This window comes from Protobothrops mucrosquamatus, unplaced genomic scaffold (assembly GCF_001527695.2).
Source record: "Protobothrops mucrosquamatus isolate PMUCROS unplaced genomic scaffold, P.Mucros_1.0 scaffold837, whole genome shotgun sequence".
NCBI lineage: Eukaryota > Metazoa > Chordata > Lepidosauria > Squamata > Viperidae > Protobothrops > Protobothrops mucrosquamatus.
Window position 1 is genome coordinate 353,593 of NW_015387093.1, and position 12,185 is coordinate 365,777.

Genomic DNA, 12,185 nt, shown 5'->3' on the forward strand with positions numbered 1-12,185 from the left:
TTATGGACAGAAATTCTGTTAAAGAAAGTCCATGTGGGTTAGGAATTTCTCAAAAATAAGATACTAGAAGTACTATTGTACACTATTCAAATAAGAAAGAAACACGGGGAACACCTTAAAATACTACTGTGGATTTACAGCATACAAGGAGCTTTCTACTGAGCTAAGAACTAAAAGACATAAGAAATGGAAGGTAGAACTAAGGGGAATCAGAAGGTGACTAATATTTTCAGAAATCAAGTTAGAAAAGCTTAAACATAAAAGGAACAGCTTTGAAGAAAAACTGAAGACCACAAAACAAGTATCGTTTTGGTTGTATCAGTAGTAATGAAAGAAAAAGCAAATTTGCGGGCCTGCTGCTAACAGAAAATGAAAGGATGGTTAACAGATGATAGGGAGAAATTGGTATAAGATCCAAACTGGGTCAGTCACTGGAACCAGAAGTTTAGTCTTCCAAGCTTTTGAACTCATGCTGGAGCCCATCTTCAGGGAACTTCTCGACTGGAATATGTGCTTTGGGCTATTCTACGAGTCCTATTTATGTGGTATCTCCCTATTGGTTGATTGATAGCTAGGGAAATGATTGAAGCCTAAGAAACAGGCCCCTTGTCAGTCAACAGGAGTGCTGATTTACCACCAATTTATCAGGTACTTAGAAGCCGAGGGTTTGGCACCACAAACAAACAACAGCCAATTGCCAACCATCAACACACCTGTCAACCAGTAGGAAGGCACCACATAAATACGAGTCATAGAATAGCCAAAAGCACATATTCCAGTAGAGAAAAGCTCCCTGAAGATGGGCTCCAGCACAAGTCCAAAAGCTTAGAAGACCAATCCAGATTGGATCTTGTAACATTATCTTGGGATACGTATGATTGCCTTCATTCATGAGAAATTTGTGTTCTTGAATTTTTATTTTGAGAACAGATGGGAACTGGACTCAAATGGACTTAAGCAGAACAATTTATATCAAGAGGAACAGGCAATCCAAGCTGAGTAAAGATATGGAAGCACTGAGCTACCATGAATGAATTTCTACAGAACCAACTCAGTTACATCAGTCTTGAAGAAGTACGCAGACGTCATTTCACAGCTCTTCTCTTCAAAAAGCTGGTGATGGAGTGAAAAGAACCCAGATAATTTACAAAACTAATGTTGATATCTAGTAATACTAGTATTGTGGAACAAATTATTTTTAACAATTAAAAATAATGCATGATTTGACAGAGCCAAGCTTATCCAAAGCTGTCACATGCTGAACAAATCTGATCTTTTTGGGTAGAATGAATGGTTTAGTTCAGTGGTTCTCAACCTGTGGGTCGGGACCCCATTTGGGGTCGATCGACCATTTCACGGGGGTCGCCAAGCAAGGCTGTCCACCATTTTTTTTGTACGCCATTTTTTTCCCCTTTTCCGGAGGGTGCCTTACCTCCCTTGGGCTGGGCCAGCTGGTGGTCGGCCTGCTCCGTCTCTGCCGCTTGCCAGATACGCCTCGGCCGGCGCAGGGTGCGGAACCACGCATGTGCAGCGCTCCCGGGCAGGGAAAGTCCTCGACTTACGACTGGTTGGGTAGTCCTCAACTTACGACCGGTTTAGTCCTCGACTTACAACCGGTTTAGTCCTCGACTTACGACCGGCTTAGTCCTCGACTTACGACCGGTTGGGGTCACGGCATTAAAAAGGTTGAGAACCACTGGTTTAGTTAATCACAGCAATGTGGTGGACAGAACATTTGGCAATAGAGAAAAAAAAGAAAAATATGAGCTGACCTGCAACACTATTAGATACAGAGCAGACGGTACAATCATATTATACCCAACAAGTATGTATCAAAGGTTCCAGGTTAAGGTGAAAGGAAGTGTGAAGCAGCATATTGCAAGGTACTGTTCAATACCCTGTACTGCTCAACATATTATAAATCTACTTAATACGGGATCAACAAAAAGATGGGAGGAGTGCTGGAATAGCAAAGACTCCAAGGGCTATCCCAAGATTCAGGAAGATCTTGACAAACTGGATGAATGGGGAGATTTCAGCAACATAAATACAAATTCCTTACAAATTTTCAAATTAAAAATTTGAAAGCTAGCATGGTGCAGAGGTTAGGTGATAGACTAGCACCAGGGGGATCAAGATTCATCCATCCTCATCCAATGATGTTCACCAGGTGATTCTGGGTCATACTCTCTGTCCAACTTATACCACAGAGTTGCTGGAAGGAAAAATAAGAATATATGTGCAATGGCTTTATATTCCTACATGAGACAACAGTGATGCAGCTTCAAAAAAAAAGCAAAAATAAAAATGCAAATATAACCATAGACTTATTGATATAAATATACAGTATCAAGATTAAAATATATTATTGTTCTTCTGTTGGTGTTGATAACTAGAATAGTGAGAATTTGTAGGCATATTTTAAGAAGAACATTGACAAACTGGAACATGCCCAAAAGACAACAAACAATTTACTTAAATTATAGGGAAGTATATTTTGATTGGACATCAGAAACAATTTTGTAATGGTGATAATTGGAAGGTGATAAATTTTCTTTAGCTGGAAATATATAAACAAAATGTGAATATGCATCTGACAAAGGTAATGTAGGAGTAGATTCCTGAACCAGACATGAAATTGGATTAAATAACCTTCATGGAGTTTTTCAACTCTTACATTGTGATTTTGATTTAAAAAGAAATGATAAAAAGATGTCAGTACAAAGATGTCAGCTCTTAAAAAGAATCCCTAATAAAAAGGGGCAAGAGTTGGAAAATATAACATTCAGTTTGTTTCCAGCAGTAAGAAATTTTATCTGGATGCAGACACATCTATCAGATTGTAAATCAAAGTATTGTTAAAAACAATTGTCTCATATTAAAAAAAACCTATTTAATAGCAGTAGGCTATTGTGTTTATATTTAGAAATAATCCCCATATATGTACATGTGACTGTAGATAAGTGTAGAAATGCTCTTAAATACCCATGTATTCAAAAATACAAAGTCTCTGTTTGTAATGACATACATATCTTTTAAGTCTTTATCATTCAGGAAACCCAAAAATAAAATGAAATGTTATTTTACAATCTATAAAATTGTTCAAAACCTGGAAACTATCTTTATGCTATTCACTGCTGATTCTTCCACAAGTAGTAAGAAGTAGAACTAGTAAGAAGAATTGATTCTTCCACAATTATCTGAAGTAGTAAGAATACTGCCTTTTTATAATTAATTGGAAGATTGCAACTTTTATTAAGAATAAAAAGTAATATAAGTGAAATAAACTAGTTGTAATAACTGCCACAAATAAAGTGCTTGTTTTTCAATAATTTCACAATTGTCCTGTATTTTTAAAAGTATGTTATAGGTATAGGTAAACAGCTAAATGATTAAGGGTTGTACATAACAAATGATAAGTCAAATAACAAATTTCAAAGTATTTTATAGAGGAAAGCAGCATTGTTTCATAAATTCCCCATGAAAACTCTGTATTAAATTTAGCACTGCTGTAACCTTTTCACGCATATGATACTAATTTAAGTAATAATCATTTTAATAATGTCGCTATCTTAACAGAAAATTCTATCAAAAATCCAAAATGCTTTGTTTTGTACAACCCTGAGATTAAGTTGTGAAAAGTTATTTAACTAAGACTTACAATTAAGTCTTTGGCAAAAGAATCTCTTGCAAACTTAACAGATTCATCACACTTCTCTATTCTTCTACCACTAAGGGGAGAAAAAAGGGAAGCTACAAGTAGTCAAGATGACAATATTACATCTCCAATGCTTTATCCTTCTCATTTATACTTGATTCTGGCTATTCACTCCTACCCCCATCCACCACACCCACTCCAATACTTTCCAGCAATTGACAGGAAAGTAGGAGTATCTTCTCACCTTCCCTCCCTTCTCATTTAGAAAATAATCTGCCAAAGTAATTTTTCGAATTGTAAATTTGGGGGCAAGAGTCAAGCCAACCATTACCAATAGCGAATCTCTATGATCAGTAGTCAGCATTATGTCACAACAGGAAAGCAAGAATTCAAAAAAAAAAAAAGAGGAAATAAATTACTGAATGCTTTGAGTATGCTCTCCTGCTGTATTTTCCAAGGTCCACATACTTTTCTCCCTCATTTTGCAAAACAGAACGCTCAGTATTTTTGAGGCTCAATCAAGGCAAGTTCCTTTGACACATAAAATTCCTGCAGTTCTTCTTGCTCGTATTTTATGCGTGGTCTTTCTATATGGGCCCCAGGCTCTATGGCATTTTGGCCAACAATCTTTAGATTGACAAACTTGATTTTCCATGTATTCTCCCTAAATGGGCAGCGGATGAGGCCAAAGATTTGTTCAAAGATTCCCAAACAACAAGTACTTCTATGAACTGTGCCAGCTACTGCTACCACAACTAATCCATATCGTGAAACTGTACACTTCAGGCCGCCTGCATTCAAGTTGGGATTCAAGAAGAGGTATTCTTCTTTCACTAATGATAGCAAGCGAAGGCTCACCAATTCTGCACCTGAGTACTCTTCCATGTTTTGTTCAGAGGTGTTGTAACAAAATTTTAGGGTTACATCACCCCAAAAATGTTGTGGTCCCCATTCTTCTTGAGGTTCTCCAATCAATGGGTTCTGAGAGTTTAGCATTCTAAAATACCACTGACAAAATTCTTCTGCCAGATTGTGACACTCTTTGTTGTCATCTTGATCTCCTCGTGTTCCTCCATCTTCTGGTTGCTGAAAAATAAGAAACAACATAGAAGTAGAATAAAATAATCACTTTTACTTTATAAAACAACAAGAGATAATTAAAAAGATCCTAAAAAAATTCAGAGAAAGTGGAATGAAACAGTAACAGAAAAACGGTCTTGCTTTGAAACAGTATTTATGAATGTACACTATATTTATGTACTGCCTAAGTACATGAATAATAATTTATTTGGATCCATTTTATAAAACAAATGGAAGATTTATGGGGGGTTTTTTATAATGTGTTTCTATGTTCTATTTTAGGCATATTAAACTGCCGACCCATATGCCGGATGCATCACGCCAAAACCATGCCCACCCCATTGCCAGCAATGGGGGAAAATTCCCAATACGTCACGCGACATCATGTGACGTCGCGAGTTTGACATGTACTATTTAGACTGTGAACAAATGCACTGCAAACAATTTCATGAAACATTTCAAACATGTTTGCTAAAAACTGGTTAAGGATAATCGTGAATGACTTCATAGAATATGTTTGCTGCCCATCCACTGTTACTTATATTACAGTGGTGGCGAACCTATGGCACGCATGCCAGAGGCAGCACTCAGAGCCCTCTCTGTGGGCACACAGGCCATGCCCTGGAGATGGCAACCGTCCCCTTTCAACCAGCCGCCCACTAACTCGCCAAGATCCCACATTGCCAGATGCATCCCAGCACCCATGCGCTCGCTGGCCTCTGTGTGCAGAGGTCAATGGTGTCAGGCAGCAGCCGCCCCTGCCCCTACCACACCTTGCCCTGTGACAATGGCACCCCTGCCCTGCCTTGCCTTGCCTCACCCCGCAGGATGAGCCTCTTGCCCATCGTCCCACCTGGCAGAGACCCCACTGGATCTCCCCCAACCCTCCCCACGAGCAACATTGAGGTGATCACGCCCACCTTGGCCACTCCCACCCAATCTGCCATGACCACCACAGCCATGACCACCCAGTGGGCCACGCCCACCTGGCACCCGGTGATAAATAAGTGGGTTTTGGGTTGCAGTTTGGGCACTTGGTCTCTAAAAGGTTCGCCATCATTGTTATATTACATAAAATTTGATAAAACTACATGTCAGTTTTTTCAAACTAATTCTATGGTAGAAGTCAATGTTTATGACTTCTGCAAAAAATAGAAGCTTGAAAAGTAACTGAAAGTATCCATTTTAAAACTCCTATCGAACAATTATACTGAGTATTTTCCAGCTGGTAGCTGAATTGATTTAATCTTTTAATATTCAACATGACTCTGCAAGAAAAAGCAGTGGCTTTTAACAAGGCAAAATGCAGTTTTTCATTCCTAAACCCAGTGAGTTATAACTGAGGAGACAAACATTTTCTACATCTACTTCTTTCAAATTACTAAAGCCCCGGTAAAATATATTATGAAATGTATCTCTTAAATATATAAACAGGTTATTGGCTTCAGTACCTTTTTAACATAATTTGAAAAATCTTATTCATTTATGAAAATTTAGAATTAAGTAAAAGACCCTTAGATGAATTTTGTGGAGTGAATGTGAATGATTAGTTGAAGGATATTGTGAATTGTCTGAAAACACTGAATATTTTTATTTTTAATCTGTTAATAGCTAATAGTGACATTTTATAGTGTTTATATGTGTGTGTAATATATCAAGGCATGTCATGTAGGGCTTTAAAGGTCAATATCAAAGTAGGAAAAATATATTTCATCTTTTCAGAATTACATATAAAATATAATTTATAGGACAATCCTATTTGTTCTGTAATTGAAAAGATAGTTATTAGAAATTAATAAAAAAGCATGTACAAAGAAAAGGGTTTTATTTTGTTTTTTATATTTTTGAATTCCATATAAGTAGGACACAATAATAATAAAAATGAGTGAACAATTTTATTTATTTGTCATATTTACATGGCTGTCCAGCTCACAAACAAGTGGCTTTGTGTGGCATACAATAGAGTTGAAAATAACATAAACTAATATTAAAAACTATAAAAATTATAAAATTAAAATTATAAAAGTTATAAAACTAAAACAAAATTTTAAAAAACAGATTAGGTGAAGAATAGATGTTAATTACACTGGAGTCATCATCATATTTTGCTAGTTCCTTGGGGTCCTCATGCCCAATGACACAACCAGGTCATGAGGGACTTCAGCAACATTAAAAAGGGATGAAGCTAGTGTCACTTCAGTGGAAAGGGTATTCCATGAAGCTGAAGCCACAACAGAAAAGGCCTGCTGCCTAGGACCCACCAAATGAAGCTCCCCAGCTGATGGGACGCACAACATGACCTCTCTGGTGGATCTAGTAGGATAAGTAGATGTAATTGAAGAGAGGTGGTCGCCCAAATGATGTGGTCCCATGCTATGTAAAGCTTTAAAGGTCAAATACAGCAACTTGAATTAGACCCATAAACAGACTAGTAACCCATTGCGCCATGAAGCAGAAATGTAACATGTCTTCTACTGGAATCACGCATAACTACCCACTATAAATATTCTTCAGGAGCAACTCTATGTAAAGTACAGTACAGTAGTCCAACCAGGAGGTGATTAGATGAGTAAGTAGAGCTACTTGATCCAGGAATGGGATCAACTGATGCACAATAAAGTTGACTAAAGGCTCTCCTAACCAAGACTGCCGCCTGCTGCAGTCATTGTAAGTCTAAGGAAATCCCCAGATTGTACACAGGATTTGTGCGGGGCAGTGCAATCTCATCCAGCACCAAATAAGGCACAGTCTAGAAATGGTGAGCCCAAAAACTCAAAGTTATCCAGACTTGCCAGGATTCAGTTGAAGCCTGTTATTTTCCAATAAGACCCTCACAGTGTCTAGGCAGCAGGATAAGACATCCACAAAATTGCCTAGTTTGCCACAGCAGAGATGTATAATTAGATATCAGCATACTGATGGTATCTCACCCCATGGCAATAAATGAGCTCACACAGCAGGACTCCACACAGTAAGGGCCAAGGACGGGATCTCTCCCCCCATCACCACCAATTGAAATTGCCCCTAAGAAAAAAGGCAAGTCAGCATAATACCATGCCACCCACTCCCAATCCTCTGAGTTGAACCAGAAGGATACCATGGTTGTTGGTATTGAAAACAGCCAGAAAATCAAGCAGAGTAAGGATGGATGCAAAACTCATCCTGCCCATAGCAGAGAAAATTCAAAAATTCAACCCATTTGTCTGGATCTGAATTCTGATGGAAACGGATCTAGATAATCCAATTTATCCAGGGCCTTCTGAAATTATTGCACAACCATCTTCTCAATCATATTCTCAAAAAAGGGAATGTTCAATACCGTAAGAAAAATTTCCAATACAGGTTCATCAATGACTTCCTCAGGGAGCAAACCATGGTATTTTAAAGAAGTAATCGAACAACCCTCTCAATCAAAGAATTTATGACCACTAGAACCCACTTACACAACATCCCCGATTCAGTTGCCAAGCATCCGAATGTAAATCACGTGACCCTGGGGATGCTGCAACAGTCATAAGTGTGAAAAATGATCATAAGTCACTTTTTTCAGTGCCATTGTAACTTCGAACAGTCACTAAGCGAACTGTTGTAAGTCAACGACTACCTGTACTTTATCACTTTTTGACACCTTGCTAGCCAACTGGTGGTACTTGAATATTGCCATATCATAAAAGTGGTACAATTGGTGAAAAGGTTGAAAAGCCCTGGGTTAGAGGTTGCATTCCTGCAATCAGATCAAGACATCAGTTGCCCTCTTATTCCAAGTGGTGGCTGTGTCTTCAGATGGATCATGCAACAGAGCAGCAGAAACAACCCACAAATCCCTTTGAAACCCATCAAGGTCCATCAGCTGCCAGGCATGAACTAATCTAATGGGTCTAACTTTCTTGCAGCAGATGGAAATGTCAGAGAATCCCATGGTAATCAGGGTGTGATCTTACCACGACAAGTGGATACCAAAAGCTCCCCCAATTTCAGATCACACAGTCCAGTGCCAGGCTCTGGATTTTCTCATGGCTGTCCTGGTGGCTATGAACCCTTTGGCAACCTCAGACCCAATTCCCATGGTAGGCAGATTGAAGTCTCCCAAGACCTCTCTGCCAACTGAGAGATGAAGTCAATGAACTCAGGCAGGAGATTGCTATGCAACAGGGAGGCCGGCAATGAATAAAAAAAGAAATCACAAATGTTCCTTGCAAATCCACTGAAGAGCAGTTTAAGTGTATTATTGTTTCAATAATCAAATATAATTGTAAAATATTTTTGGCATCGCTTATTATTTATGCACCTCACCTGTATACTAGGATTAGTATATGTTTGCTCTGAAGCACAGACTTTCAGTCCTTCACACCAGTACTCCTTTGCACGATAAATAAGCTGGTGTTTTTCAGAAGAAGGTGGCACTATAACTCCTTTTGTTGCCAGGTACTTGAAGATTATCTCTCGAAATACTTTCTTTCTTTTCAACAGCTCTTCGGCACTTTGACTGTACAGCAAGATGACATTTATGGCTTCTATAAACAAATTCAGAAATAGATATATTACCTAAAATTAATTTTATTGCAAAAGAAAACTAGTAATTTGATTGTAAACCATGTAAAATTCTGAACATATATTTCTAAATTATAAATATGTAACAAAGATGGCAATTTTGCTGCTGAAGCTGTTCCTTCTTTCTCTGAGGTCAAAGGAATTTTATATTGGGGGAAAGGTTAGCAAAAGACGTAGCACAGAAAAAGCCATTTTATAAAGATCTGCTAAACATAATCATTAGTAATTCTGAATTAAAGAACCAGCTTCCTGATTTGCTGAAAATGTAGAACTCTTTCACCCACTCGAAAATAAAGATTCCTATAATCAAGTCTCATCATCCCAAGTGAGAAAAGCAATATGTTACCCATGGCCTATGAAATGCCCCACTAGCAAAAGAACTGGTCAATAATGCAAGAAACAATCATATTTACTATTTTGAACATTGACCTGTTACTTCATTTGGTGTATTTTGAAATATAGACCAATATACACACCATTAATGTGAGCAGAACATTTTAAGAAGCTTTATTTTGGCTGTAAAGATAGAATGGAAAGTGAATATTTCTGCTTAGTTTGGCAATCAGAAGAAAACTGATTAAACTGGTGCATTTTTAATTATGTGCATAAACATATTAAATAGAATTTATAAGGTTCTCAAAGATTGCAGGATCATGAATATCACTCACTTTAATAGTGCTCAAATATTTTAATTATTTACCTACAAGTTACAGACAACTCTAAGATATACTAAATATGCTGTAGATGTGCTATTACTGATATGAAAGCTGTATGAAATCATCATTCAAGTAATAATAGAGCCAGCACAAAATGATTTTATCACAATGGTTTGCTCTGGGGCATATTACTTTCCCATTGCTCTATAAATAGTATCTGAACAAAGAAACTGTTTATACTGAAATAATACACTAATTTTATCTGCTAATATATTTAATTAGTAAAATATTTTGTCAGAAGACTATAAGGAAAAACAAATTACAAACAAATATACAGCTAATGATTTTGTTGACAGTTTTTTTGACAGTGGGAAAACTACTGCAATTTTACTTGCAATAGTTCTCCGTGTAAGATTTTTATTGAAGCAGCTTTTTTTAAAAGGAAAAGCCTACCGTAGCAAAATGATAAATTATTTTTACATTCTTGATTCCTACCACAACGCTTTTAAAAAATCTTTTAAAAAGAAGAGGAACATTAGTTTGAAAAACGTTACTTTTAAAACATTTTTGAAAAAGGTAAGAGCGTTTTGATACTGTAACCAAAACACAATACTAAGGGAAACAGTGCTTCAAAAATATAGAGAATCATATATATATATATTCCATAAATTACTCTGGATAACCTTAACCGTAACAGCCAGATATTGGACATGAAACAAATATTTGTTCCACATCGTGTGCCGCCATCACCCTTTTTTCAAAGTTGTTTAAAGAAACTCGATTATCGTTGATGAATAGAAGTCACAGGGCCCGGCGTCAGTTTTCAAGCTATTTTCAAACCAGGTTATCTGTTAATAGGCAATTTCTATGGCAAAACACCTGTGCCTCGCCAATAAGTGGGAGAGAAACCTCACTGTATGAATGCAGCTGAAGGATATCGCAGGCCCAAATACTTCTGGCATACCTGAAGAAGAACCCCCGCCTAGACTACAGGAGGGCTGAGGAAACGAATATCTGGGATATTCCCAGATATTGCCTGCCTCCAGAAGTGGTGAATGCTCCAACACTGGAAGTTTTTAAGAAGAGACTGGACAGCCATTTGTCTGAAATGGTATAGGGTTTCCTGCCTGAGCAGGGGCTTGGACTAGATGACCTCCAAGGTCCCCTCCAACTTTATTATTATTATTATTATTATTATTATTATTATTATTATTATTATTATTATTATTATTATTATTATTATTATTATTATTATTATTATCTCATTCCGATAAGTGGTCATAAGGAAATACCAGGCTGAATTAATGAACCTCAAGTCAAGAAGTACATCTTTCCAGAGGAGGCCCAAAATGCCTTTTTCAAACTCTCATTAGGATACCGGGTCCTTCTAGCTCAGTGTTTCTCAACCTTGACAATTTTAAGGCATGTGGACTTCAACTCCCAGAATTCCACAGCCAGCAATGCTGGCTGTGGAATTCTGGGAGTTGAAGTCCACATGCCTTAAAATTGTCAAGGTTGAGAAACACTGATTATCTAGCCCCTAAGATACCTTGGCGGTTGCTGGGCTGCACCAGGCGGCTGGTCACCGTGTCCGCTAGAGCCAGCAGATCGTCGGTCTGGAGCAGTTCCAACAGCTCCCGGCAGCCGTCCCGCTCGCGCTCGTTCATCCCCGCCCCAGCCGAAGCCATATTGATGGGGGGGAGGGGAGGCGCGTTGCTTCTTCGAGCGCGAGACGGGGAGCACAGACCACCGCGCAGCTGGAGCAGCTGCCTGAAACCTTGACAACCGAGCGACGCAGGGCGGAACAACGCCACTTCCGCCTGTTGTGTCTTACGCCTCCCCCAAGCTTCCGTGCTTTCGTAATTCGACAAATCGACACGGAGAGCGCAGGTGAAAACTGTTCGGCTCGGAACAGAAGCGGCCTTTGTAGTTCCGTCGCTATTATTAATCTATTATTAATCTTCATGGAGGTTTCTGTTTTTTTTTTTAACTTTAGTACTTCAACTAGTCGGCAAGATATATAGTCTTTCAATACCCAGCTCTGGTTTTGCAAAACACGAAAACTTTTCTCTATCCCGCGCTTTTCTTTTTTGCAATTAGCTTTATTTTCCCGAATAAAATGTATGTAGCTGTTTGTTGTAAGCTTTGTCTAAAACTTTGTTTTGGAACTAAAGTTAAACCAAATAATATTAACAAAACGTACGTGCCCGCGCGCGTTTATTTCTCCCCACTTTTTTTTT

The 12,185-nt window shown here is 38.1% G+C and overlaps 1 protein-coding gene across 1 annotated transcript; it reads right to left on the reverse strand.

Moving 5' to 3' along the window:
• Positions 1–2,881: 2,881 nt before the first annotated feature.
• On the reverse strand, positions 2,882–11,725 carry CUNH3orf38 (chromosome unknown C3orf38 homolog). The gene is made up of 3 exons (XM_015818982.2): positions 11,495–11,725; positions 9,032–9,252; positions 2,882–4,744 (listed from the first exon to the last, which is right to left on the reverse strand). Exons 1-3 carry the CDS (start codon positions 11,631–11,633, stop codon positions 4,157–4,159), a joined length of 948 nt encoding a protein of 315 aa, XP_015674468.1. The 5' UTR covers positions 11,634–11,725; the 3' UTR covers positions 2,882–4,156.
• Between the last annotated feature and the right edge of the window lie 460 nt (positions 11,726–12,185).

What these genes read in the sequence shown, in the direction of transcription:
- CUNH3orf38 (XM_015818982.2), bottom strand. Translation starts at nt 11,633, where the DNA reads ATGGCTTCGGCTGGGGCGGGGATGAACGAGCGCGAGCGGGACGGCTGC. An exon ending in GCAGCCCAGCAACCGCCAAG is followed by an intron (nt 9,253 to 11,494) that starts GTATCTTAGGGG and finishes ATTTGTTTATAG; the next exon opens with AAGCCATAAATGTCATCTTG. An exon ending in ATACTAATCCTAGTATACAG is followed by an intron (nt 4,745 to 9,031) that starts GTGAGGTGCATA and finishes CTTATTTTTCAG; the next exon opens with CAACCAGAAGATGGAGGAAC.